Source organism: Rhineura floridana, chromosome 3, assembly GCF_030035675.1.
Source record: "Rhineura floridana isolate rRhiFlo1 chromosome 3, rRhiFlo1.hap2, whole genome shotgun sequence".
Taxonomy (NCBI): domain Eukaryota; kingdom Metazoa; phylum Chordata; class Lepidosauria; order Squamata; family Rhineuridae; genus Rhineura; species Rhineura floridana.
In genome coordinates this window covers 153738571-153764341 of record NC_084482.1, presented here as the reverse complement: position 1 = coordinate 153764341, position 25771 = coordinate 153738571, and the positions used below count along the sequence as shown (strand labels likewise).

The 25771-nt window shown below is 42.7% G+C and overlaps 1 protein-coding gene across 1 annotated transcript; it reads left to right on the top strand.

Moving 5' to 3' along the window:
- The first annotated feature begins 4548 nt into the window (after positions 1-4548).
- Positions 4549-16619, top strand: LOC133380664 (clathrin heavy chain 2-like). Its single transcript, XM_061618398.1, has 10 exons — positions 4549-4670; positions 4906-4971; positions 6929-6996; positions 11491-11722; positions 12691-12840; positions 13403-13521; positions 13741-13905; positions 14035-14148; positions 15336-15509; positions 15690-16619. Exons 1-10 carry the CDS (start codon positions 4565-4567, stop codon positions 15825-15827), a joined length of 1332 nt encoding a protein of 443 aa, XP_061474382.1. The 5' UTR covers positions 4549-4564; the 3' UTR covers positions 15828-16619.
- Positions 16620-25771: the final 9152 nt, after the last annotated feature.

Here is a 25771-nt window from a genome sequence, read left to right as displayed (position 1 = left end):
GGATAACCGTTCATGAGATGACATGAACACTAGTCTATAAACTAGAACTCTAGTTTATAAATGTGTTAGTCTAATATATTTTTAACCCTTTTTAACAATGTTTTAAAAGTTGTTTTGTTTTGGTGTATTTTAAGGTCTGTTTTTATGATGTTTTGATGTGTTTTTAGCGCATTTGTTTGCCGCCCTTGGCTCCTGCTAGAAGGAAGGGCGGGATATAAATCAAATAAAAATAAATAAATAAAGACTAAATGTGTTAGTCTTTAAGGTGCCACAAGAATCTTTGTGTTTTTTCTGCAACAGACCAAGTCTGCAATCCAATACACACTCACCTGGGAGTAAGTCCCATTGAACCCCATGGACCTTACTTCTGAGTAGACACGTATTGGATTGCAGCCTAACCCAGCTACTTCTCTGGAAGTTGTTATCCTGCTATTGTGAACTGGCTTTGTGTTGGCAGAGACTGTAAAAAGATATTAAAATAAGCCTAATAAAAGCTATCGGTCAGAAGTACCAGTTGCCATTTACTTGGGCTAACAACAGTGTTAGGAAACTCTACAGAAAAGAGATAGAAAATTAAACCCCAGAAATCATAATAAAAATCAGTTATGCATTTTTAAACATTGGCAGTTGCACACAATTCTGCTTATTCCATCAGATAAAAAGATTATGTAGAACTGAAAAAGGAGGGAGGTGCTCTTTAGAAAGTAATCTGCATTACTTCAAAATTTGGTATGCTAGCCCTGCTGCCTTTGGCTAATTCTACTGAGTGGGATGTTGGACTTCTGTCTTGAAAGTCCTGCTCTAACTGCATCACTGCTAAAGATTCATAAATTGGGCTGTAACTATCTCACAATCAACAAGAGAGAATTAATTCCTTTATTAGTATTTCTACAGTGTTATTCTAAAGTAGCCACTATCAGAGATTATTGAGCAGGAGTGGGTGTATAAAACCTTTAGCTGGATGAAGTAAGGCTGTTCTCAAGTTCTCCTCTTCCTAAAACCCAAATGAAGTTGAACATAAGAATGTTAACATTTTTGACCGGAAATCAAATTGATTTCATGCTCTGCCAATTTCAACCAGAGGATATATAAACCATTCCCTCACATAATGACCCCATGAAGCACAAATACATATTCACAATCCAATCCTATGTGTATTTACTCATAAATGAGCTCCACTGAATTCAGTGAAATTTACTCCCAGATATATAGAACTACAACCATCAAGCATCATCAGAGTTGAGAACTTGTGAGATCCGCACTGAGAGTCTCTGTGAGTTTCCTTCTGTCAGATTCCTTAGTTTCCTCAGAATGTAGAGTGAACTACAATTCCCAGGATTCTTTGGAGGAAGTCATGTGCTTTAAACGTATAGTGTGCAACTATCTACAGATGGAGACGCTTACTTAGGGGCTGGATCTGGCAAGACTTGTCTTCATCCAAGGCCCCTGATGCTAGTGGCCTAGTGGCCTTTCCCCCCAGCAATCATCTCCAATGGTAGACCCAGTGCTGCCAAGCACAAATCTTCCTATGGCAAAAAGAACTCTGGTAACAACACACACACTCAAACACAAAGCCAGTATGATGTCTGAATTAAATTGGGGTGGCAGAAATGTATATTGCTATACTACTGCCATATCCAACCACAAGCCACCCATATAATTACACCACGGGGAACCCCATTCAATCTAACTTTTAAGTAACTCAGATTTTTTTTGGCCAATATATAAACAAACAAACTTCATTAACACAGAATTAAGGCTCCCTTGGGCTCACTCATTCTCTCCCGGAATATCATCTCAGCAAAAACATAAACTTCACACAAACAATAAATAAAAGGCTGGACTCTGTGATACCAGAAAGGTGTCACAGTTTCCCTTATGAACACTGATCTTTGCCATTCATTCTCACTAAACTCTCACTTCTATCTCATCACAACTTCTACCTGTAGAATATACAGCCCCTTGCATCCCACCCTGTTCTTCCCTGGACCAATTTACCAAATAATCTCTGTTTGTTTTGGTTTTTTGGAACACTCATCTACTCAAACACATCCTTATAGTTTTGAGAGAAAGAGTTGGAAGGCCTTGACTATGAGAGCACACATTCCAATATGCTCAGTGTTCCAGAAGTGAACATTAACTGCATTAACTCTTGCAACATTAACTCTTCATAAGGTAAGCCTGTCTTGGAGATGAGGGGAATGGACCTCCATTGACAGTAAATCCAGTCACCCCCCCCCCCAAAAAAAAAACAGAAACTGAGGATATTAAGAGTAAATTGAATTAACTAATTAATTAAGATTAATTTACTTAACCTGGAACTCCCTCCGATTTCATATCAGACAGGCATTGTCTCTATTGTCTTTTCAGCACCTATTGAAAATGAGATGGACTGCCTTCAAGTCGATCCCGACTTATGGTGACCCTATGAATACAGTTTTCACGGTAAGCGGTATTCAGAGGGGGTTTATCATTGCCTTCCTTTGAGCCTGAGAGGCAGTGACTGGCCCAAGGTTCCCCAGTGAGCTTCATGGCTGTGTGGGGATTTGAACCCTGGTCTCCCAGGTTGTAGTCCAACATGCTAACCACTATGCAATACTGGTTGTCGCACCTGTTGAAGCCCTTCCTTTTTCAACAAACTTCTTAAGCATAGATTTTTAACCCTGTATTGGATTTGAAATTATTTTTATATAGGAAATTGTTTTATAAGTGTTTTTATTGTTGCTTTTTTATTGTTAAATTGCTTTAAGATGTTTCAGAGGAAGCAATTCCTAAATGGAATGGAATACAATGTGTTTTAAAAGGAAGTGTAGAGTTATTCAAGATTTGAATTTCACTGGTGCTCATTTTAAAATGCTAGAAAAGGTTTGAAAAACTGACAACACAGCATCCCCTGCAATGGCCTCAACAAGAAAATTAAAATATAAGTTTACAATCTGGAAAACAGATTCAGGAAAGAAATGCAAGGTCTCCAAGACACCTGAGATTAAGGCACGCATCCCAGCACCAGAATACCCTTTCACAGGATAATTAGGTCATACACAAAATTAAACAGTTATGAAGTGTGGTTCCGTATTGAGTTCAGTGGGTAGCATTCAAAACAAAATTTGGAAAATTTCTTAAAAGGGGGGGCAGAATCTGGGCATTAGTGCAATATCCCTTCCTGTATCTAAAGAACTTTAAAGCTACAATCCCACACAAACACATCCACGTGAAAAGCAGACCCCATTGCGATTTACCTAATGCATTGTCCCAAATGAAGAAAAAAAGGAATCTTAAAGGATGGTGAAGATTATCAGATGTTGGAGTTGTCCAGTAGTAGATACATCTGTTAATAGTTAAGAGAGCATTATTGCCCTTTCTAAATCAACAGTCCCCAAAGGATCTAGGCTTCCCCCTAAAGATTCTGCTCCTTAGGAGTTTAATTAAGGATCCTAAACACACCATTAAACAGATACCATTGAAGTAAGTAGGAACTACTTCTAGGTAAACCTGCTTAGGATCCTTTTACTTCTTCCTCCCTATTTATTCAGGTCAGTCCCATTCATTTCAATGGGGCTTGCTCCCAAAGAAGGTTGCAGTTGTGTAGCACGATTGTGTGCGTACTTACTTGGGAGTAAATGCCATTGAATTCGGTGAGAGTAAAGCACCTCGGGAGGTTGTCTTAAGTATTATTCTCACTAAGGTACTAACGGAATTGACCAATATCTGGGTTGTACGATTTCAAATCGCAGGCGGGGACTCACGTGATTGGACGTTACTCCATATCAAAGATCCTCCTCTTATAGAAAACAAGCATCAGGCCAGAGAAGAGAGTTCTAGCTGAGCTGTCTTTCTAGCGTGTAGATTTCGATGTGTAGGATGGTTTCATTTGTATGAAAGAGCATTCTGTCGTGCGAACCCACGTCTGTCGTCTCAAGAGGCACAACTCAGAGTCAGATTTACTAACTTTTGTGAGAACAAGGCCTTGGGAAGTCAGCACGAATGAAATTAAGTAGATTTGCTCAGAGGAAAACATGGTTAGGAGAGCCCAGTTTGGATTTCAGTTCTCTTCACTGAGACACTTGTGTTGAAGATAACCCAGGAAGCTAGCTTGGTTCCGATTGTGGTCTGCAGCCACAAATCTTTCTGGTTCTGTGCATCCTGTGTTTATTAATTTATTAACGTATTTATATACCGCCATCACGTGTATATAAAATATCAAGGCAGCGTACATTATCCGCGATGTGTGTTATCCATCCTTATTCTACGCGTAGCAAGCAGACGCATTTCGAAACCTCTGCCCTAATCTATCCCATAACACATTTGTTAGTCTTTAAGGGGCCCACATGACTGTTGTTTTCATATAGAACGGGCTCCTACCCGCTTGTTCCGGATCAGGTGGGTGGGTTGCTTGCTTCCCCCTCTCCTGGGTTCAGTTCAGATGACTAGTTTCCATAGGCCCTTGTTTTGAGATTGGATGGACCGGTAGAGCAATAGAGAGACATGGGATCCTCCCCTTTGGTGGGGCTAATTAGATCAAGTGTGGCAGGAATATAAAGTACACCTGGGAAAGAGAGCAAGAATGGCCTTGGCAACATCATTCCAACCCGAGAAAAAGAGGAAGAAGAAACGAGCGAAAATTTTAGATACTCGGGGGCAAGACCGACGGCTACTTTATATGCTTCGCTGTAAGTTTTAAAAGATCGACCTGACCCGTTTTAAAGAAGTGGGTGGTGTTATTTTCATAAGGGGGGTTGTAGCTTTTCTTCCCGGTGTATCGTTTATTGTGGTTCCTGTTTGTATTTACTGCCCCTGGTTATCACTCGTGTCTCGATAAAACCGTCCCAAATTTCCTAAAGGATTGTATCGTGCACATCTCCCCGCCCCTTTTTTTACACCATTTACTCCTATTTCTCTCTGCAGGCTGGTTTGGAATATCAAGTTATGAGCGAACCTGTGTCTCCAGTCCGCGTGGAGGTTTTAACTCAGGTCAGTAGGAGTCCCAAAATGTAGCCTAGCCCATAGATGGAGAAGTTAGGGAACAAGTAGCCTACTGGCCTAGATGATAGGTGGGACGGATTTTGGGAGTAGAACAAATCTAGGGTTGCTTTGCAATAGTCTACAGCCATAGATATTTTTTTAAAAAAGGTCAGGGTGGTTGTGTGCGCAGAACATTTCCAGGTTTTTAGTGGAACCCCTTTAAAAATCTCTGGGGACATAAATGAGAGCTGCCCATAGAAATAAATGGAATGTTAGGGTAGCTATGATTGAGCACCAGCGTGTTTTTTTGCCCCGCCCCCCAGCGAAAGGTTGTAGTAAAGAGAATATTCCTGTTTTTTGTTCATGTGAGGGGAGAAAACAAAACGTTTTTGAATTTTTTGATCTTTGAAAAATGAAAATACTGCCCGTTATCTCCATAGTGCAATCTGGGACAGTTGCTCAAGAGAATGACTAAAGCCAGCCCTTCAGTGTAGTCCACTAGTAATGTGACCAGTTGAGGTCAGGCAGAAGCTGATTGCAGTATAGTTATTAAAGGTGCAATCCTGTGTATTCTTATTTGGGAGTATAAAGCTCGATGAGGCTTACTTCTGAATAAGTGTATGTAAGATTGCACTGCCTATGTCTAGAAAGGGTGGGGGAAGATGCCTGACTGATTGTAGTGGAGGTAGGCGTTGGACTAAACTCCCATAATCCCTGAGTTCTATCTCAGGCTGATAGGATTTGGGAATCCCAAGAACATCTGTAGGGTGAAAGGTTTGCTATCTCTGACATAAGCATTTGTGGACTACATTCAATTTCATAAAATGCAAGGAGTGAGATCCTCAGTTGTTGGGCATTTGAGCATCTTACTCCATGCAAAAGATTAAGTGGATTGTAGTCCACACAAGTTTTTGCCTTATTTTTTTTTTGCAGTGCAATCCTAATCATGTCTATTCAGAAATAAATCCAAGTGAGTTCTGTGCCTTCACTGTTGGAGGCATATGCCTCTGAATACCAGTATCACAAGTGGTGAGGGTGCTGTTTATACTCAGATTCTGCTTGTGAACTTCCCATTTAGCATCTGACTGGCCACTGTGAGAACAGGATAGATGGTCCTTTTGCTTGATCTCATACATGTCTGTCTTCTAAAAGTGAGGCTTGCGCCCAGATAAGTGGAGTTAAGATTGCAGCCTTGATTTTTAATTTCCCTGTTCTTTTCCTGTTGCCAGCTAGGATGTTTGACAACATTCTTTTCTTCCTACCTCTTCTGTTCTGTTTTTGTTGGTTTCTCCTCTTACTTGTCTCCCCACCCCCATCAACATCTAGTCTGACAGAAGAGTTTTAAGTATGGCCTTCCATAAGGGGAGCAGTTGCACTCGTCCCTGGATGAGCCATAATCTCCAGGTTCCCAGTTTTTTAATGAACATTTTTAGCATTTGTAGAACATCAGATGTGAGGCAACATGTGCAGCAACTGACATCCTCATTTGTTCTGTGAGAAAATAGCCTGCTCCTGCCTTTTTTTCTTTTTGCCAATGAGTGAAGTCCATCCTCATAGTGATCTTATGTTTAGGAAAGTGGCTCTAGCCAACTGGGATGCAAAGAAGGCTAGGTTTGTTTAAGTATTTTCTGCTGGTCTTACCAAGTGGTGGAGTGATTGCTGCCCCACTGAGGCCAGATTAAGGTGGGGCCCTGGTCCAACAAAGAAACACATGAAATAAGGTACCACATTTTGTGCCATGGTATCTTAATGACTAAGAAAGTTATTCTGGCATCAGCTTTCATGAACAGCAAAAAGTACTTTGAGCCTATGAAATCTCTCAAAGAACCACAGGAAAAAAACCCACTTTGCCAACCTCTGCTTGATAAACCTCTGCTTGATAAAAGTAAAATACTGTGAGCACACTCAGTTTCACATTTCAAACTCTCACTTGTCATTATTTTGCTCCCTTCTTGCCTTGGGCCAGTCACCAGCTCTCAGCCTAACTTCCTCGTGTGGCTGTTGAGAAGATATGGGCTCCTTTTGAGAGGAAGGGTAGGTTAAAAATTTAATAAAAAATAAATATATAGAAGGAGGTATAAAATGGCAGCAAAATGGGGCTTATTCTTGTATCATAGGTATCCGTGTTTGGTTTTTAATTAAAGTAATGCACTTTTGCAATATAAAGATCCATGACCCCACCCCAAAAAACAGCCCAAAAGCTTCAACCAATCTTAGGCTGTGAACACACTAGTTGCCTACAGCAAAGCACTTCCATTAGCCACACCTGGAAGGGGAACAGGTTGATCTACCTATCAGTTGCAAAATCTCTTTGAAGCTGAGTGTTAAAAAAACTGCATTCCAGGGATAGAGTTTTACTAGCATCATGTGCCCCTGTTTGTTTTCAAGAGAGGTGGAGACACACTGGAACAGGCAGAACAGCAAGTGGGTTTCTACCTTAATCTGGCCTGATTATTGTGTTTTAGATTTATAGGTCCCACTTGTGTTCAGTTGCACCTGCTCACAGGTTAGTGTGCACAGGAGATCGATGTCTAAGAGGAGTTATGTTAGGCCTGTAGCCACTTGCGGTCGTGGACTAATAATAATTTTTGAAACTTCTTTTATAGGTAAAATAGTAAGAAAAAGAATACAATCAGTATTTCCCCAATTGTTCCCACTTCCCAATGTTCTGCCCCAAGGCAAAACTATTAAGATAAGTAACAGGATTACTAATTATTAATAATTCGGTTATTATGTAAACATAGTGAGCTGCTTATATTTAAGTTCTGTTTGTTTTGCATTGATACTGATCCATCTCACCATGCACCCTTCTTACACACAAGAAAGCAAAGGCTGCACTCCTGTACTCACTTCCCTAAGCCCCATTAAATACCACAGGAAAGATTCATCATAGTTTGCCCATCGCTTCTACCTAGAAACCAAGGAGATTCCAAGAACTAGAAAATGAAACAGAATCAGGTAAAGTGCACTAAAGGGAAGGGTGAAACAGCAGCTGCTTAGAACCCCAGCGATTTCTATTGCCTGATGTCCCAACAACTCATTTGGCTCTGATTTCACGTATTGGTTAAAAACATTGAAAGGTGGGAACAGCCAAGCTGGCTTAATACCCAGAAATCATTTAGGCACCAGTGTGGTGTAGTGGTTAAGGTGCTGGATTACGACCTGGGAGACCAGGGTTCAAATCCCCACAAAGCCATGAAGCGCACTGGGTGACCTTGGGCCAGTCACTGCCCCTCAGCCTCATGAAAACCCTATTCATAGGGTCGCCATAAGTTGGAATCGACTTGAAGGCAGTACACACATCTTAGGAATGCTAGAGACTTTTTCTTAATGAAAGCTCAGACTCTGGACCCCCTGCTGGCATGCACCCTGGTGCAATTGCTCAGTTTGCGCCCTTATAATCCAGCCATGTGCCCACAGGAAAAAAATTGAAGTATCGAGAATTTTAGTATAGCTATAATTGGAGAGTAGTGTGTCAGCTCTAAACCAAAAAGTAGCAGCAAAGGGAGGAGTTAACTCTGGTCTTATTTTGTATCAAAAAATGTGATTTCCGCCATCCCCGAGTATGTTTTTTTAAAACTTTTTTAATGCCAGTGCAGATAAAAGTCCATCATGCCCACAGGCAGGACTGTGGCTGAGAATTTGGGTTGTGTCAGTCTTGTGGAGTAGCTCAGTTTTGCTGGGGGGAAGGGAATTTCAGGATTCTCATACATTATTGTAATGTAGCCCAGGGTTATCCTCGTGTTTGGGGTTTTATGGAAATGTAGTCAGAAGGAGACTGTGAAGTTGATTGCAGCAGTAATGCAATTAATTAAGGGCTGGAGGAGGTAAAGAGAACTAGGGAAAGAATTGGGGGTTTCAGCAAGTGAAAGGATGCTGTCTGGGTGTCAGGCCCACTTGCAGATGAACAGCACGTCTACCTATTGTGAACCAACAGAGAGGGTAGACTTGGAATACAAATTTCTCAGAGGCCAAACTTACCAAGACCTCGCTACCACTCCATCACCAGTTCTCCCAGACGTACTAGACTTGTCCTCTGATGATAGTTACGTATGTTTGTTGTATTGTTTTTTGTTTATCTGTAGTATTTCCTATTCCTTCCCCTGGGGAAATAACTGCAGACAACAAAGGTTTTAAGAAACTTGAAGCTTGCTTACTGCCCTCTGACCTGTTAAGTTGCTCATAATAATGGTATTACCCTTCAGGTGTTAACGCTGCCATGTCAGCCTTGCCCTTTGGCAGGCCCTAAATTGTGGAATTCTTTCCCTACAGAGGTGCGTCTGCCACCTTCGCTGTACAGTTTTCAGCAAATGCAAAAGGTGCACCTTTTTATCGAGGCCTTTTGCACTTGAGATGTATGTTTTTAGGATGCATCCTATTCCTGTAAATGTTTAATTGTTTTTAATACTGTATTTTAAACGTTTGTTACCTACCCTGGGAGCTCCTGGTGAAGGGTGGGCAATAAATATAATAATTTGTAGTCACAGCATGATGTTCAATTACCAGCAGAGCCTTGGCATGTACTGGCTTCCACTTGACTCACTGAGCCCTGCGTGATCAAGGTTTTGGGTTGCATGGAAATCACGGTGCATACAGGTGCATGCTTTTGTTTGCTGCCCTGGGCTTCTACTGGGAGGAAGGGCGGGTTATAAATCAATTAAGTAAATAATGATAATAGAAAGTACAGCTATACATGTGAGGTCTCTATCAGTACAGACAACTGTACTTTTCATGTGAAAACTAAGGGTGAGGTTATTTGTTGCACCCTACTCCTGCGCTGATTAATATGGGAGTGTTAATACCTGAAGAGGGCTCTAAATTGACTCAGATTTTTTTCTCTAATAGATACATCAACTTGGCTCCCTGAAATTTGTCTTCTGTAGGTGTCTTTTTAATGTACATTTTTATTATTAATATCCATTGATCTTTAATTTACAGCATAAATCAACGCTTGCAATACATTTTGGACTTGCACTGTAGAACACTATTTCTCAGTACTGTCCGGACATCTTCTATTCTGACAAGTGAAATATAAAAGTTTTACATTTCACAGAAATAATTTTAAAATTAGACCTTCATAAAACCACTTTTATCTTATTGATTTTCCCATTTTCATATTAGTTTTTTTTTAACTAGTCAGCAATACAAAGTAATGGCTGCTTTTTCCAGTTTTCAGCATTTATTCTTGCACTTAATTTCCTAATGAGCAGGTCAGACCTAATCAAGAAAATGGTATAGTATTGTAGCCCCAAAGTGTAGTATGTGGAAAGTATAGGAGGCTGGGCCCAATGTCCTATAGGACCCTGCAGAGTTGTGTAGCGGAACAGAGTTTTTGAGCGAGCTTGTGTGTGTGTGTTTGAATCTTTGCTAAGATTCTACCTTCCCTGCAAATTAGTGAGACAGAGGCTTTAAGCTTTAAAATAAGAAAGAACTACTTTATTCTGGAAGTACATGCTTGATAGGAAAGAGTTCTAGATCTAGCTAACTAGCTATGTTGGAGCAGCCAGCACTAGTCCCAGTGCTAGCCCTCATGCTGGATGAGAGGGAGAGACAAAGGAATATGTCTGCTCCCCTCTCGAGAAAGAAGAAGACTACTGGAAGGAGGGAAGGAGCTGAGATCAACATCCCTTGCATATCAGTCTAGCAGGAAGAAAGAGACAGCAGGAGAGCAAAGGACAGGTATAGCCTAGCAACCAAGAGGTCTCCTCTCTAGCTACACCTTTAGACCCATGCAGCCTCAATGCACAAGTTGGAGTTGAACCTCATACATTCCAACAGAAAGAATGTATTGTGTGGCAAGAGTTTGACCGGGGAGACCTGGTTTCAGCATGCTGCTCAGCCCTGGCATTCACTTGCAGTGCTCAGAAGTCTCATTGAGTTCAATAAAGTTTACCCCCATTTAAGTGGGTGTAACATTGCAAACTTAATGGCTGATCCAAGGTTGCCATCTCTCAACCTCACCTATCTCAGATTGTTTTGACAATAAAATGGGATAATCCCATTGTTCCATCCTGAGTTCCTTGGGGGAAAGTAAGATGCAAATGTGGCAGGTGGATAATGAGATCTGAATAACCAACAATATCCTTCACAACAGTCAATAACACTATTGTAAGACAGTTGATATACAGCACTGTACTGTGCCACCATACATAATCAGTGAATTGCCAGTGTCAGACGAGTGCTCATGTGGAGGCATGCTTTGTTGCTTTAACCTTGTTGGTGTGTGACACCCGCTGAACACAATAATACAGGTGGAGGACAAACTGTCTTGATGAGGGTCATAGTATTTCCTGGTTCCCATTTCCTTGTTCAACAGAAAAGTACATAAGTAGTATAAATAAGTAACAGAAGTTTACACACTTGTGTTCTTGCTAGCACTGACATTTTTAAAAAAGCCTGGGGTCACACCAACTCATACTCATACATACCCCTACCAGACTATATGGCTCCAGTTTTGTTTGGTCCATCTAGCATTGAAACTCTGCTCTGAAGGACAGTTCTGTTCACCCAGTCTCCCATTCTCTGCAGCTTCAAGCCCATGGCATTGTGTCGGAATACATCACCTACCCTCGTGTAACCCTCTCCTCTGCCTCTCGCCTGTGTGTCCGGCACAGCCCTCTTGGAGACTCCTCCCGGCACTCTCTTACCCTCTTGGACCCCCGTGCATCTCCTCAGGAGGATCAGGGCCCTCCAAGCTGGACTTTACATCAAGTGGAAGGGGCATTGGCTAATCCCAGTCGCCCACTGCTGGCTGTAAGAGGTATTGTATTAATAGGAAGAACTTGTGGCTATTGGAAAGCAGGGCTGAGGAATCGGGGGGGGGGTCGCATCTAGCTAAATTCTGCATGGAGTAGACCCGCTTAAATTAATGGACCTAAGTTAAGTAATGTCCTTTAATTTCAATAGGTTTGCTCTAAGTATGACTAATGTTGGATACAGCCTAGGATCCACAATGGGCTGGAGTGAAGAAATAGTTTTAGAATCACGAGAAGCAAGTGCTAGGGGTCACTTTGGTATTGATGAGGACGGATAAGGAATTGTGTCAGTACGGTGAGGTAATGGACTTGGAATGATCTGAGGTGTCCTTGAGTGGGAACTGAGCTTAGAAGGAGGATGGCAACAGAGTTTAGCCTGGTTATATTTATTTATTGGTTTGTTTGCTGCTCTGAAATGGAGAGGCTAGAATATCTGTTATTCCTTGAAGTTTATCTTGAGGTAGCAGCATTTCCAAAGGGTTTCAGTTCTCTCTCTGATCCACTTAATGTTCTGATAATGCCAGCTGTTATCCTTGCCATCTTTTGAACCCTCTCTCAAGTATTTTCTGGTGAATGAGCTGCTGAACCCCAAATTCTCATCTATAGCTTCCCATATCAATTCTCTGCTTTATTTGGTTGTGTGAGACACAGATCAGACACTTGAAATATATCACAGGGACACAGGAAGCTACCTTATGCTGAGTCAGGCCATTGGTCCATCTGGCTTAGTATTGTCTACACTGACTGGTAGTGGCTCTCCAGGACTTCACACAGGATTCTCTCCTAGCACTACCTGGAGATACCAGGAATTGAACCTGGGACCTGCATGCAAGGTAGATGCTCTACAACTGAGCTATGGCCCTTCCCCAGTGTTTCAATCAAATTGCCCATATTTAGAAATCAAGGGGCCTTGAGCAACTACATCTCCCTCAAACCATAGTGATCTTCTAATATCCTCTCCTCTTCTTACTAGCGGGGCAGCTGGCCCAAATCTATGATGTGGATCAGCATTCCTTAAGGTATCAGTGGGAATTTTCCCACCTTATTCAGTACTGGGTATGGCTAAATACAGACACTCTGGCTGTAGTGACTGAGGAGGATGTCTTCCACTGGACTGTAAAACGTGAGTGTTCGAGGGACCTGGGGAATACAATGTGGGATGGCTGTGACAAAGAATCCTTGGAAGGCATACATGACTAGACAGGGTGGGTAGCTTGTAGGTAGAATGATGGAGTTAACTGGTGAAACCATAGGTCAGGAGCAAGGAAACTTTGGCCCTACGGATGTTGCTGAACTACAACAAGCAAGCATGGCCAGTGGCTAAGGATGATGAGAGTTGTGGTTCAGCAACATCTGGAGGGCCAAAGGTTCCCCACACCTGCCATAGTTGCTTGATGGACAGAGGGAAAGGACTAGAGCAGTTGGTAAAAGGACACTAGCACTGTGGGAAGGATAGGCTGTCTAGTTTATAGAATGAGCTAGATAAGTAGGCGTAATTATTATCGAATAGAGGATTTATACATGGATGGACTACTTCAACAAATGTGAAGGAAGTAATCAACAAGGAGACAGTCTATTGGGACAAAACTTAAAAGTAGATGGCTAGTTCAAGGATCTATCACATGGGCTATGTGAGTTGACTGGGAGACCTTGACACCATTTCTTGTATGTAATCTCCCTTCAAGGAAGTGGACCAAGATGGCAGTTTAGCCGGCATGAACGGCTCTGTGGCATGGAGGTGGTAGGATATCAACGGGATACCAGTCGTATGTGGATGGCTCTCTCAGCTCTAGGTCTTGAGCAGGTACATAATTCTCTGACACCATTGCTATGATACATCTTTTGTTCCTAACCCAATTAAATATCCTGGTTGCTATGGTCTAATCCAGAGATTACCATCATTGTTCCCTCTAGATGTTGTTGGACTCCAACTCCTGTCAGCCCCAGCCAGTGTGGCCAACTATCAGGGATAATGGGAGTTGTAGTCCAAACAACATCTTGTCTCTCCTCTTCCTTCTCACAGGGCCAAGTTGTGGGTCTGACTCAGCTTTATTGGCGAGGTGGCCTGCTGTCTCAGGTAATAGAAGCCCAAGCAGTGGCCTTGCCTCAGCACAGATTTTCCAGGAATCCAAAACCTTCAACAGCCCTCTTAGCAGCTGTGCGGAGAGGCAAGGAACGGACTGGACAGGTGAGTGGGGTTTAGTAAGGAGGGGTAAAGAGATCTTGGGATCCAGGATAAAAGATCTCTTGGGTTATGGGGAGGCAAGGTAGGGAGCCAGTATTCTGTCTTTAATTGTGCTCCTGTTTCTGTCTTCAGTTCCATGTGGTGGAGCTTGGACCACACCAACCAGGGAATGCAGCCCTGCTTAGTGCCCGTGGCACCTTGATGTTCAGGGCGACTCGGCTGGGGGACTTCCCTAGTGCTGTACAGGTGAGTTTTGCCCTGGAGGCAGTCGGCTTATGAACATGCTGAATTTTGAGAATGTCCAAACTTTTAGCACAACAGTGGATATTGTGCCTTTTTAACAGGCCTAATATGCACCAAACACATACAAACTGTGCAAAAACAGCCAAGTACCAAGTAAATGGTACAAATTTTATTTGGAAAGGGTTGTATTCAGTGAAGTCCTACTCAGGTTCATTAATTTTAATGGCTCTTCTAAGCTAGTCATGTCTATTAATTTCAATGGGTGTACTTGGAGTAGTACTAGCATTGAATACCACCCTAAGATTCTGGTTCGCCTAGACATCAGGGAGAGGCAGGGAGCTGTGTAAATGTTGCAGTTGCTTCTTGAACTGCTGGAAGCCCTGTTTGGCACACTGCCACCATCCTTAAAATTCTAAAAGTCACTGCCTATGCATTCTCTATCTTTTCTGTGCCATAACATTCCATGCTTGTATCATGAAACCATGGATGAGTCCCTTCCATGTAGTTCAGCCTTCTCCAACCTGGTATCCCCCAGATGTATTTGACAAGTTCCATCATCCTTGATCATTGGCCATGCTGAAAGGGGCTGATATGAATTGTAATCCAAAACACGTGGAGGGCCCGTTTGGGGAAGGCTGATACTATTGGTGGTGTTTTGGTGGTTTTTTCCCCATCTAACCCAGTGGATGTTTGAATATTTCCTACCAGTTTGATCCATGGTGGGTGGCCATGTTTTCCTTTTTCAGGTGCCAGCAAATTGGGATGGGGAAGAAGTTTTTAGGGCAGGTGTCCTCTACCTTTTTGGGCCTGGGGGCACATTCCTAAATCTAAAACTCTTGCAAGTGCCAGAAAATATCCATTTCACAGAAGAAAAACTAGCTATGCATAGAACCTCTTTCAAAAAACAGGCAAAACATATGCACACACCCCAGAACAAATAAAATACAGACACACACAAAAAGGGGACAATCCCCCATAAAAAAACTTTTTTTTGTTTGTTTAATGGAAATTGGGAGGGCAGGGGGCTTCGTTGGGCACCAGGTTATGGTGGTCTGAGAGTACCATGGTGCCCACGGTATCCATGCTGGAGACTTCTGTTAGAGTATGGTTGAATAATATTGGTATGATGTGGGAAGGGGACTGATCCTGGGTTTCTTGTATCTTAACTCACACATTTACCATCGTTTTAGTTCCTGCCTCAGTTGGGTGTGGTGGCAATTCTTACCAAACATGCTTTGCTCTTCCTTGCTGATGTTGAGACGGCACAAACCATTCATCGCGTCCAGCTGATCTTGGATATACTTTTTGCTACTGTACTTGACGATAGGCCCCACAGCCTGCTGGGAGTTTGCCGCAGTGGCAACGTGAGTTGAAGAAACAGAGGGACTTTAGCATTGGGGATGGAAATTTTATTTATTATTTGATTTATATCCTGCTCTTTCTCCCAGCAGGAGCTCGGGGTGGAAATGAGTCAGATAGGGATGAGGGCTGGGAGCCATTAGCCTTGGGTTGACTAAACTCCCTCTGTCTTGGCTGTTCTCCAGGTGCTGTCTATCTCCATCTGTCCGTATGCCCTGTGCCAATACATCTCCCACCGTCCTGCCAGCCTGTACCTTTCTCAACGAGTGCTGCAGCTGGTGGGCCCAATCCCTGCTGCACAGAAAGCTATTCCTCTAGAGTGACTTCTGACCCATATAGTGAGATGGAACACCACAGTGTCTCAAACCTGTCTGCAATCCCGTGTTGTCCTTCTGGGACCTTTGGGAAAGCGAAAACCAATAAAAGCATGAGGGGGGTTGAGGGTGAGGTCCATAGCAGCAACAGGCAAGGTGGAGTAGTGTCTTGTTCACCAGGCCTGCTGAGCTGCTGCAGAAGTAGGAAAGAAAAAATGGATAATTCTATGGAGAAAGATAACTCCTGTAAATATGCATTTGATTTTTTTTGTATGTTGGAGATTTTTATGGGGAGAGAAAGGTACCTACAAGGGGTGATATTTATGCTGCAAGGGAGCTTGGCCATATAAATGTTTGGTGCTGGTCTCTGCCTCTGGCTTTCCCTTGCTTCCCTTTCACAAGGGGAGCTGGGTATGTGTCAGCTGTGTCCCTTATCTGCAAGGAACACTGGGTCACTGGTGGAGTGGAGACGAGAGTTTCTGTCTACAGCTCTGCCCTTTCCACCTTCTATGTCGTGACCTGCTGGCTTACCTTTGCTTTGAAAAATAAAAGGAAGCGGAATGGGTTATTTATCTACTAGTCATTCACGCAGGGAGCCACGATGACAAAATTACTGGTGTTTCCATAATAAGGTTGCTACCTGGTTATTTTTTAAATGATGTCTATCTGGCCTAATCAAATATGGGTTTTTTTTGAGACTTGAAAAAACTCGAGACTTTATGTGTATTGTTTATCGGCAATATGTGGTCAAAGGGCAATTCAGCATATGAATAAAGTACTCCACCCGTCTCTAGTCAAGAATTGTGTCTTTCCTTGAACCTGGTCAGGTAAGCACATAAATGCCCTGATAGATCAGGCCAAAAGTCCATCTCGTGCAGCATCTGTTTTCACAGTGACCAACCAGGTGCCTATGGGAAGCCTGCAAGCTGGGCCTGAGCACAACAGGACTCTCTCCAGTTGTGATTCCCAGCAACTGGCATCCAGAGGCATACTGCTTCCAAGAGTGGAGGTAGAACATGCTGTCAGGGTTAGTACCATTAATATTCTTATCCTCCATGAATTTGTGTAATCTTCTTTTAAAGCCATCCAAGCTGGTGGCCACCACTGCCTTTTATAGGAGCAGATCCACAATTTAACTGTGCACTGTGTGAAGAAGTACTTTCCTTTGTCTGTCCTGAATCTTCAGCCCTTAACTTCTGCCACTTTTAGATTGTTTTTTATTACGATTGCTGAAGTTATCTATTCTTTTTCTCTTACCCAGAGCAGAAAAGCCCTTAGCCTAAAAAATACTTTTTAAAAAATAAAGCAAAACTTTAAAAAATCAAAATATCACCCTGGAATGATATGTAAGTGTCTGCATATCATAAAAGTGAGTTGCATATCAGAGCTCAATAGCAATGCTGCCACTAGTTTTGGGGACAGGTGGTGGTAAATATGCAGATTTGTTTATTTATTATATTGCATATGACTAGCAACTTCTCACTAGAGGAACAGTCCTGGGTGGTTTCTGCTAACAGCAATGTGAACAAGAGAAAAGGCAACCAGGTCTTCTGCAAGTAGTATTACAAGTTTAGAAAATGAAATTTCTATACAAACCATGAGTAGCAGAAAGTGGAGATTTTGAGTTAATGAGTCTGAATACTATTCCTTCTCACAGCTATGTGGTTGTCTTGCCCCAAGTTATTCTGTATTGAATTTATATCCCGCCCTTCCTCCCGAAGGAGTCCATGGCAACAAACCCATCAACAAATTAACAACAAAAAGAAAAGCATTCTAACAGTTAACAGTAAAAACCTTCCACCCAGTGATCTCTGGATTGCCAGGGACCGTGCCCTTCAGCTATCAAATGCCTGAGTAAACAGGAATGTTTTCAAATTCCTCCTGAAAGTCAGTAGTGACAGAGCCAGACATACCTCACCGCGAAGGGCGTTACACAAAGGGAAGCCACCACTGAAAAGAATCTGTCACAGGTGGTGGAACCATCAACAAGGCCTCACCTCTGGATCGTAGGGTGTGAAATAGTTGATACTGAGGAAAGCCACTCTCTTAGATGCGTGGGTCCCAAGCCATTTAGGGCTTTACATGCTAAGTACTAATACCTTGAATTGGGCCCAGAGGCTCACTAGCAGCCAGTGCAGCACTTTCAAGACCAGCGATACATGGTAACATTGGGCTGTTCCACTTACCAGCCACATTCTATACTAGCTGCAGCCTCTGAACCTTCTTGGTTTGCTCTGGAAGCAGCTACTGCTTATTTGATACCTAGCTGAAAACCCAGCACCACCTATCTGTGACTGAAGGGAATTCAGGCTACAAAGCCCATTTAGTTTGTAAAACTTGCCAACATGAAATGCATATTTTAATGGCACTGTAAATTAACATTTGGGGGCATCCTGTCCCTGACATTGTCTTCTTGGTTTGGTCTTGGGGGAGAAACAGTTAGTTTTGAAAGACAAGAAAAGGCAGTCCTTATAGAATATACTTGCATGTTCCTTCAAATACCTTGCATGCAATGGCTCTAAGAGAGCTTTTTCTTCAGTTGTGCTGCTAGCAATCTGCTGCTTTGGCATAGTTGGCCATAGGCCAATAACAGTCTCTATAGCAAGAATCACAACTTGGTGCCCTCCAGAGGTTATGCTGGCTGGGGCTGATGGGAGCTGTAGTCCAAAACATCTTGAGGACACCAGCGTTGGCTGTGGTTGCACTGCAGCGGAAAGTGAGGTACCCTATAGGCACTCTCAGCCCCCTCTTATCTCTGACTTTTCTCTCCTCCTTTGTGCTTGTTGAATTTAAGAAGTAATCAGTCTGCTTGGATTAGAGTCCCAAGATGCTTCTCCCTTATCTCACCACCCCCCATACATGGAAGTTCTGTCACAGCTGTGAAGCCATCATTTTCTTTGTTGGCGTACAAGCTATGAAGAACGGTCAAAGCCATTAATAAACAATTTCCATAGTTGAGGGTTGATGGAAATGCGAGAAGAGAATGGACTGTATCTTGATGTCTCCTGGATGAGGGGCCACTCCTATCTTACTAGCCTGTCTGAATTATGACTTGCTTGTTGCAAAGACCAGTGTTTCAATGAGATGAAGGGATACGGATGGGTGTGTGGGGCAAAAAAGATGGAAGAAAGTGGTTGCCAAACTGACTTCTGCATGTTCCAGTGCATTTTGGACATGTGTTCTCCAGAAGCTGTGCTAGTATGGTGTACAGGCCAGACATTGAGAGGAGGAGGGGAGCAAGTCCAAATCGCCGATCAGCTCTGAAGTTCACTGCGTGACCTTGGGCCAGCACCTTTCTTGGCTTTATTGACTATATTTGTATCCTACCTTACATTTAAGGAGGTCAAGGTAATGTATGTAGCTCTTCTCTCTCTTCCCCCTCCCAGTTTTATCTTCTCAAAAACCCAGTGAGGTAGGTCTGGTTGAGGAAATAGTAACTGGGTCAAGGCCAACTGGTAAAGTTCATGGCTAAGTGTGGATTTGAACTGGGGTCTCCTCAGTCCTGGTCCACACTAACCTACCACACTGGGTTGTGGTGAGGATAAAAGGAGGGGGGCTATGCACCACCTTTGAACTCCTTGGAGGAAATGTGGGGTATTAAATAAATTACTTGACAAGTTATAAACACAATATTCTATCCTAATTCAGTCTAATCCTTGATTTTATGCAAGCATAGATGAAATTGTTCGACATGTACGTAACTGTAAAAATAAAAATAAGCTTCTATTTAATGGTGAAGACAGATGTAATATGCTAGCTGGTCACAGCAGGTTCTTTCCCACTAGTCTTCAACAAACTGAATGCTGATTCAGCCATCATTGTTTTCTCCTCTCCTTTAAATTCAGCTGCTCTGTCTACTTTTTTTAAGTGGGTACACCTTTAGCTAGTTAAAAAAACACACCCCACTATCACTGGAGAGGTATGTTGATGATGCCACAGGTACTAACCAATTGGTGCCATCCACCACATGGCTTTCCCTTATTTAAACTAACATAATCAGAAGTTGCAGAATAGGGTTCTCTGACCAGAAGTTCCCCAAAAGAGAAAACAACATCTGGATGGAACATGGCACTTCCATATTGCCCCTATGGCTCTACAATTGTTACACTTATAGTGTTGCTGATCATAAAGAAGCTGCTGTCTCTCAAGAGCTATTCTCTAGAGATACAGCAGCTTCTTTATGTGACAAGATAAAGACCTTGCTGTTGTGTTTTTACAAAGGAACTAGAAGAGTGGCAGGGATTTATTCCATTCATCAGTGATTCTTCCATCCCCATGCACACCCCACCCACGCACATGCCTCTACCTCCTCAGTGGGAAATTCGCCCTTTCACCATAATGATACAAGAAAAACTGCCTTCAGGGCAAGAGGCCAAGTACCAGTATAGAAAAAGGCCCCGAGTCAGATGCAGATACAAAATGAAACCCCTGCCTTCCATTTCAGAATAAGCACAAAGTGTAGCTTCAGGGGGGGAATCCAGTAGACACCAATTAAATGCATGATTTGGTTGCTGCTGCCACTGCTACTAGTGGCTCGTTGACGGTGGCTGCTGCATATGACTGGTCATAGCTGGAGTGAGAGAGGAGGCACATAGATTCCACGCTGCTGCTTAATGTTGCAAAGCCTTTTTGCAATTTTTGGCATCTTTTTCCTGTGTGTCTGTCCACTTGAATACCACTTTGCTGCTGGCAACATGAAGCCCGGCTGTTGAATCGCAACCTGAAGCTGAAATCTGATGCATATTTGTTACGGAGTAAGCCTGACTGAATACAGTGGAACTTACTTTTGTGTTGACTTGTATAGGACTGGGCTGCTAGTATTTAGATGCAAGCATTTACAAGGATGTGCAGCCAAGACAAACAGCGTCCATTCCCCACTTAGATAATATAATTTCTAATGTAAGAGGTTCTGGAGAGGGAGATGCACAAACTATATTATATTATTGTAATTGAATAGGGGTTGAGCTGGATAACCTTAAGATCCCCTCCAACTCAGTGACTTTAAGGTTAGGGTCTGACAGGACTGCTTGCGGTCAAATCTGCCAAACATGTCTTGCCATAGGAGCTAATAGCTGGAGACCTTTCTAGAAGAAGAGAGCTTTTGGGGACAGGACTTATCTTCCTTCTTCCAGCTGCAGAAGGTGCTAGTTTGGTCTGTATAAAGTGTGAACAAAGGAAGCATCTTGAGGGGTTGCTGCTAGAGTGAGCACTTGGAGAGCAGATCGAGCAAGCACAAAAGTCATCTAGATCATAATCTTCTCCACTATCATGAGTTGTATTGCATTTCTATATAAATTATAACAATTTCTAAATTTGCATTTATACATATAAATTGCCATATGCAAATCTGTATGTTTATTTGGGGATGATGTGCTTCCTCTTTTTTGGCGATGCAGAAGTGCCTCCCCTCACCAACCCAATTAGAGATAAGCTAAAGGGGAGGTGTAGTATCACTCCCCACTCTGATAGGCAAGGAAAGGCTGCTTTCCCCTTCCCTTTGTGGCAGCCAGCCTGCCTGTCTTTCTTGGCTCCCGCTTTGCTGCAACCTCCTTTAGAAAATTATTCCTATTTGCAAGGCTGTCCAGATCTTACCTTCGGCCCAGACAGAGCCAAAGAGAGGAAGCTCAGGACTTGCTTGCCCCCATCTCTGAGGCTAAGTGTGTGTCCCCCCTTTCTTCCACCTACACTCTACCCCCCCAAAAATACTCCCACGTGCCCAAATGCATGCATGCCTGCCTGCAGATGCTTGCAGGAGGGGCAGGTGTTTTAGTATGTGTGCGTGTCCTGATCTGTCTTCTGCTCCACTGTCATTCCCCAACTGCATGTGAACCAAGTCATCAGTTCTGATGATCATTCCAAGGCTTAAAAGCCCTAACCGCTCCCCAATCTATCCAGCCTGTTGTCTGCTGTGTCTAGCATCCCCATCGCCACCACATTGCTGCTTGGTTTAAAAAAAAAAATCAGCAGGTGGCTGGCTGGTATTGCAGCAGAAATTTATTTATTTATTATTTCATTTCTATCCAACCTTTCCTCCAAGATGCCCAAGGTGGTTCACATAGTTCCCCCCCCCTTTCCATTTTATCCTTACACCAACCCTGTGAAATAGGTCAGGCTGAGAGACTGTGTCGGGTCCAAGGTCACCCAGTGGGCTTCATGGCTGGGTGGGGATTTGAACCTGGATCTTAGCCCAACACTGTAACCCACTGAGTGTTGGGAGACAAGACTGTACATCTTCAGACTGTGTGTATATGGGAGGGAGATACCAATTTGATTGGACCTTTGCATTAAGAAAAGAAAGCAACATCTCTGTCTGCAGGGAGCTTTTTATGGAAAAGGATATTTGGAGATGTGATTTTGCCATGCACCTTTTTTCAATTAATAGAGACTAAAATTACAATTAGCACGGGGGGGGGTCATAAATTTTTTTGAGCTTACAAAGGGGGTCCCATATTCATAAACGTTGGGAACCACTGCCCTGTTGGGCTCCATATACTTACTACAATCTCAGAGAAACTAGCATCAAATAATTTTATGGAAACTTGGAGCCTTTGTATGCACTTCTCCCCTCCTCCCCAGAAACAAGATTGGCCAGCTGTATTGCACAACTAACTAACTAACTATGCTTTAATTCTGTAATTACAAGGGCTGCAATATTTAGGCTGCAAACCTATATCTGCTTTCTTGGGAAGAAGTCCCATTTAACTCAATGGGACTGCCTTCTGAGTAGATATAAGACTGCATTGTCAGCAGATCAACCTTTTTAGATCAAACAATTAAAACGTTGACCACCACCACCCCGATTAATCAGGCAGCAGATTTGGGGAGGCCACCCCGATTAATCAGGCAGCAGATTTGGGGAGGGGAAAAATACAGTGATTTGTAATGTAAGAAATTACAAATAAAATGGACAGCGGGTATCATTTTATATTTTTTAAAAATCCTTTGTTTCCTACACAGAAGGGACGATGGAAGCTTTGGAAAGTTGGAGACTGAAGGAGCACATGAGGGCATCATCTAAAAATAAGAAGACACTTTTCCTTCTCCCCCCACCCTTTAGATCTATTGTTTATTCCTATGCAAAGTTATGCAATTAATTGATTAAACATTATATGATTAATCATCTAAGATTTCTTTAATGAGGTGACAGCCCTAATTGCCATTAAAATTGCTCCTGCCTGCCACTGAAAAGTTAAAATGGCTTCAGCAGTAATTATGCTTCTGCTACATGTTGTCAGTGGAGGTCCACAGAGGATCAGTAAAGCCTACTGTGAAGATGGTCCACAGCAGGAGGAAGCAATATTATAGTTTCTGCTTGGGCACAAAATAGGATCTTTGACCCCATCCACACTACATATTTAAAGCAGTATCAAGCCACTTTAAACACTCATGGATTCTCCTAAAGAATTCTGGGAACTGTACTTTGTTAAGGGTGCTGAGAATTGTTAAGATACCCTTATTCCTCTAACAGAGCTAAAATTCCAAGAGTTCCCTGGGAAGAAGTGTTACCATAGTGCTTTAAATATATAGTGCAGATGGGGCCTTTCCTATAATACAGAGAATAGAGTGCAAAGTGGAACAAAAACAGCGCCAGCGGCTGTGGGAGCAGGACTGGCTTAAGCCTTTGTGTTGCCCACGCCATGGACTGGACTGGACTGGACTTCAATTCTGACTTCAATACTGGCAATAGCACCAATTACTCCACCGCTCTCGAGGATAGCATGACACACACGACTGTCCACTATGTGCCCCTCCATATTTGCCACCTCAGACTTGCTTTCCCTCATGGTAGGGCTGTTCCTGTGTGAAAAATCAATAGCCCCTGTGTTTGACAAGAGGAACTTACAGAAGTGAAAAGAGGAGTATTTCACTAATACCGCAAGGAGACTATGTAAAGGAGGGTTGAGGAACATTTTACTCTGGCCTTTGACACCTGAGATGTCTATTTTTAGGACCCACTCTATTTTTGTGATTGTAAGTTGTTTTTACATTATCCTTAATCTATTTTACATTGTTGTAACTCTCTTTGTTGTAGCCTCAGGGTGCAGGAAAGGTAATAAATCATAATAAATAAATATTGTGTTGTATTTCGTTTTTGTTGTGCTTTCTGTTGTTTGTACATGTTTTTGTGATTTTTTACTATGATATATTGTATTTTATCTTGTTTGTTCACCGCCCTGAGAGCTATTCTACTAAGGGCGGTATATAAATTGAAATAATAAATAATAAATAAATAATAATAAATAATAAATCATAATCATAATTTTCCAGCCTGAGGGCTATGCTCCCTCACAGGGAACCTTCCAGGGGCTGTGTGCCAGTGCTGGGTGAGGTGAGGGTCAGAAACTGAGGGGGGCCAGATCCAAAAGTGGGTGGAGCAACCTTCATACATTCTAGCCAAACAAAAGTCAAAGATTTCTTCTCTCACTCACTCACTCACTCCTATTCAGGAATGGCATTCTATTTCAGTTCAAGGGTACATTCCAGCCCCTTGAGGAGGGCATAGGGCAGGGCTGGTAAGATGCATGGCCTGGGGGTGTAGCCTAGGAGAGACCCAAGGACTGGACAGAGTGGTGCAGAAGTAGCAAAACAGACACAGTACACTTGTTGCTTGTATAATTTACTTGTGACTGGTCCTGTAAAAGAAGCATATGGATAAAGCCATGGGGTATATGTGAATATGCCTGCAAAGTCTGCATTGTACTGTGTGTGTGTGATTGAATCTTCTGCATTAAAACAGCCCAAAGGACTGCAACAGATGGCAGTGCTTAACTATGCAAGCATTCCACACACTTCATCATGTATACAAGCACTTACCATATGAGTTTGCCCATTTTTGTGTAGCATTAGCACTCCATTTGGTGGCCCAGATAGGTGCGGTGCTGGCATACTAACTCTATGTAATAATGGGCTGGCTCACAAGGTAAAGAGCATTTAGGTAGTGATGCACATAAGAATACTTACATGGGCAAACACTTTACTTGCAGCCCCTGTCATACTGCTTTTCAGGACAAGTCCCAGAAGGGCAAGGTAGGGCATTTGCCAGGGCCTCAAGAGCAGCAGAGGGCCCAATTCCACTTTGCACAGAGTATACAAGAAGATTGGTTGCAGCCTAAAATAATTTTCTGTTTATATGTCCCACTTCCTCCAGGTTTAGGAGGCCCCACTGAGGGTGCCATGCCCAAAGGCCCCCCATACGGTCAACCCAATACTGCTGGCTTGGCCATAATTCTGTCCTGCAGACTGTGACAGTGATACATAGGAAACATAGGATTTGACATATTGCCTAGCCTTTCCTGAGCATAACCTGTTCTACATCATGACATCCATGCCCTGTGGCTAGCTTGGAGATAGCTTGGGGCACCATCCTTGCTATGCAGTCTGGAAGTGTCTGCTTGATTAATCCCTCAGTGGGAACAGCTGAAGGCCCAAGGAGTTTCTTCTCCATGGAAAAAACCATTTCTCTCCTCCCATTTAGTATATTTAAGCAAATTAATGAAATACAGTTTTACAAAACCCACCGTCACCTTAGAACCTTCTTTAATTATGAATTCTACATGACAACCGTTACCAAGAGAGTCTCTCTGAAACTGATGTTCAAAGAATTCTACATCAAATCTTCAAACAGCTGAGAAAGGTTCAAGCTACAAAGTCGGAACATCTGTTGCCTTCCATGCATTTTTCAATGGGAAGATCAGAGAGAAAGGGAAAAAAGCAGACAAAACAACTCTGGTTCTGCTTTATTATTTAAATATAACATCAGCCTGCGTTATATGCTTTATGCTGAAAGAAAGCAGGAATGTTTGGGGAGGGCATTGTACAGATTTACTGAATGGGACCAGAATTCTGAGGTGCCAGGGATGCTTTTTTCCCCTCTCTTTTTTTCATTTTAACCGAGCCAGGATAATTTTGCCAGCATGATTTGCCAGCCAACACTAGCTGAAATTATAAGGCAA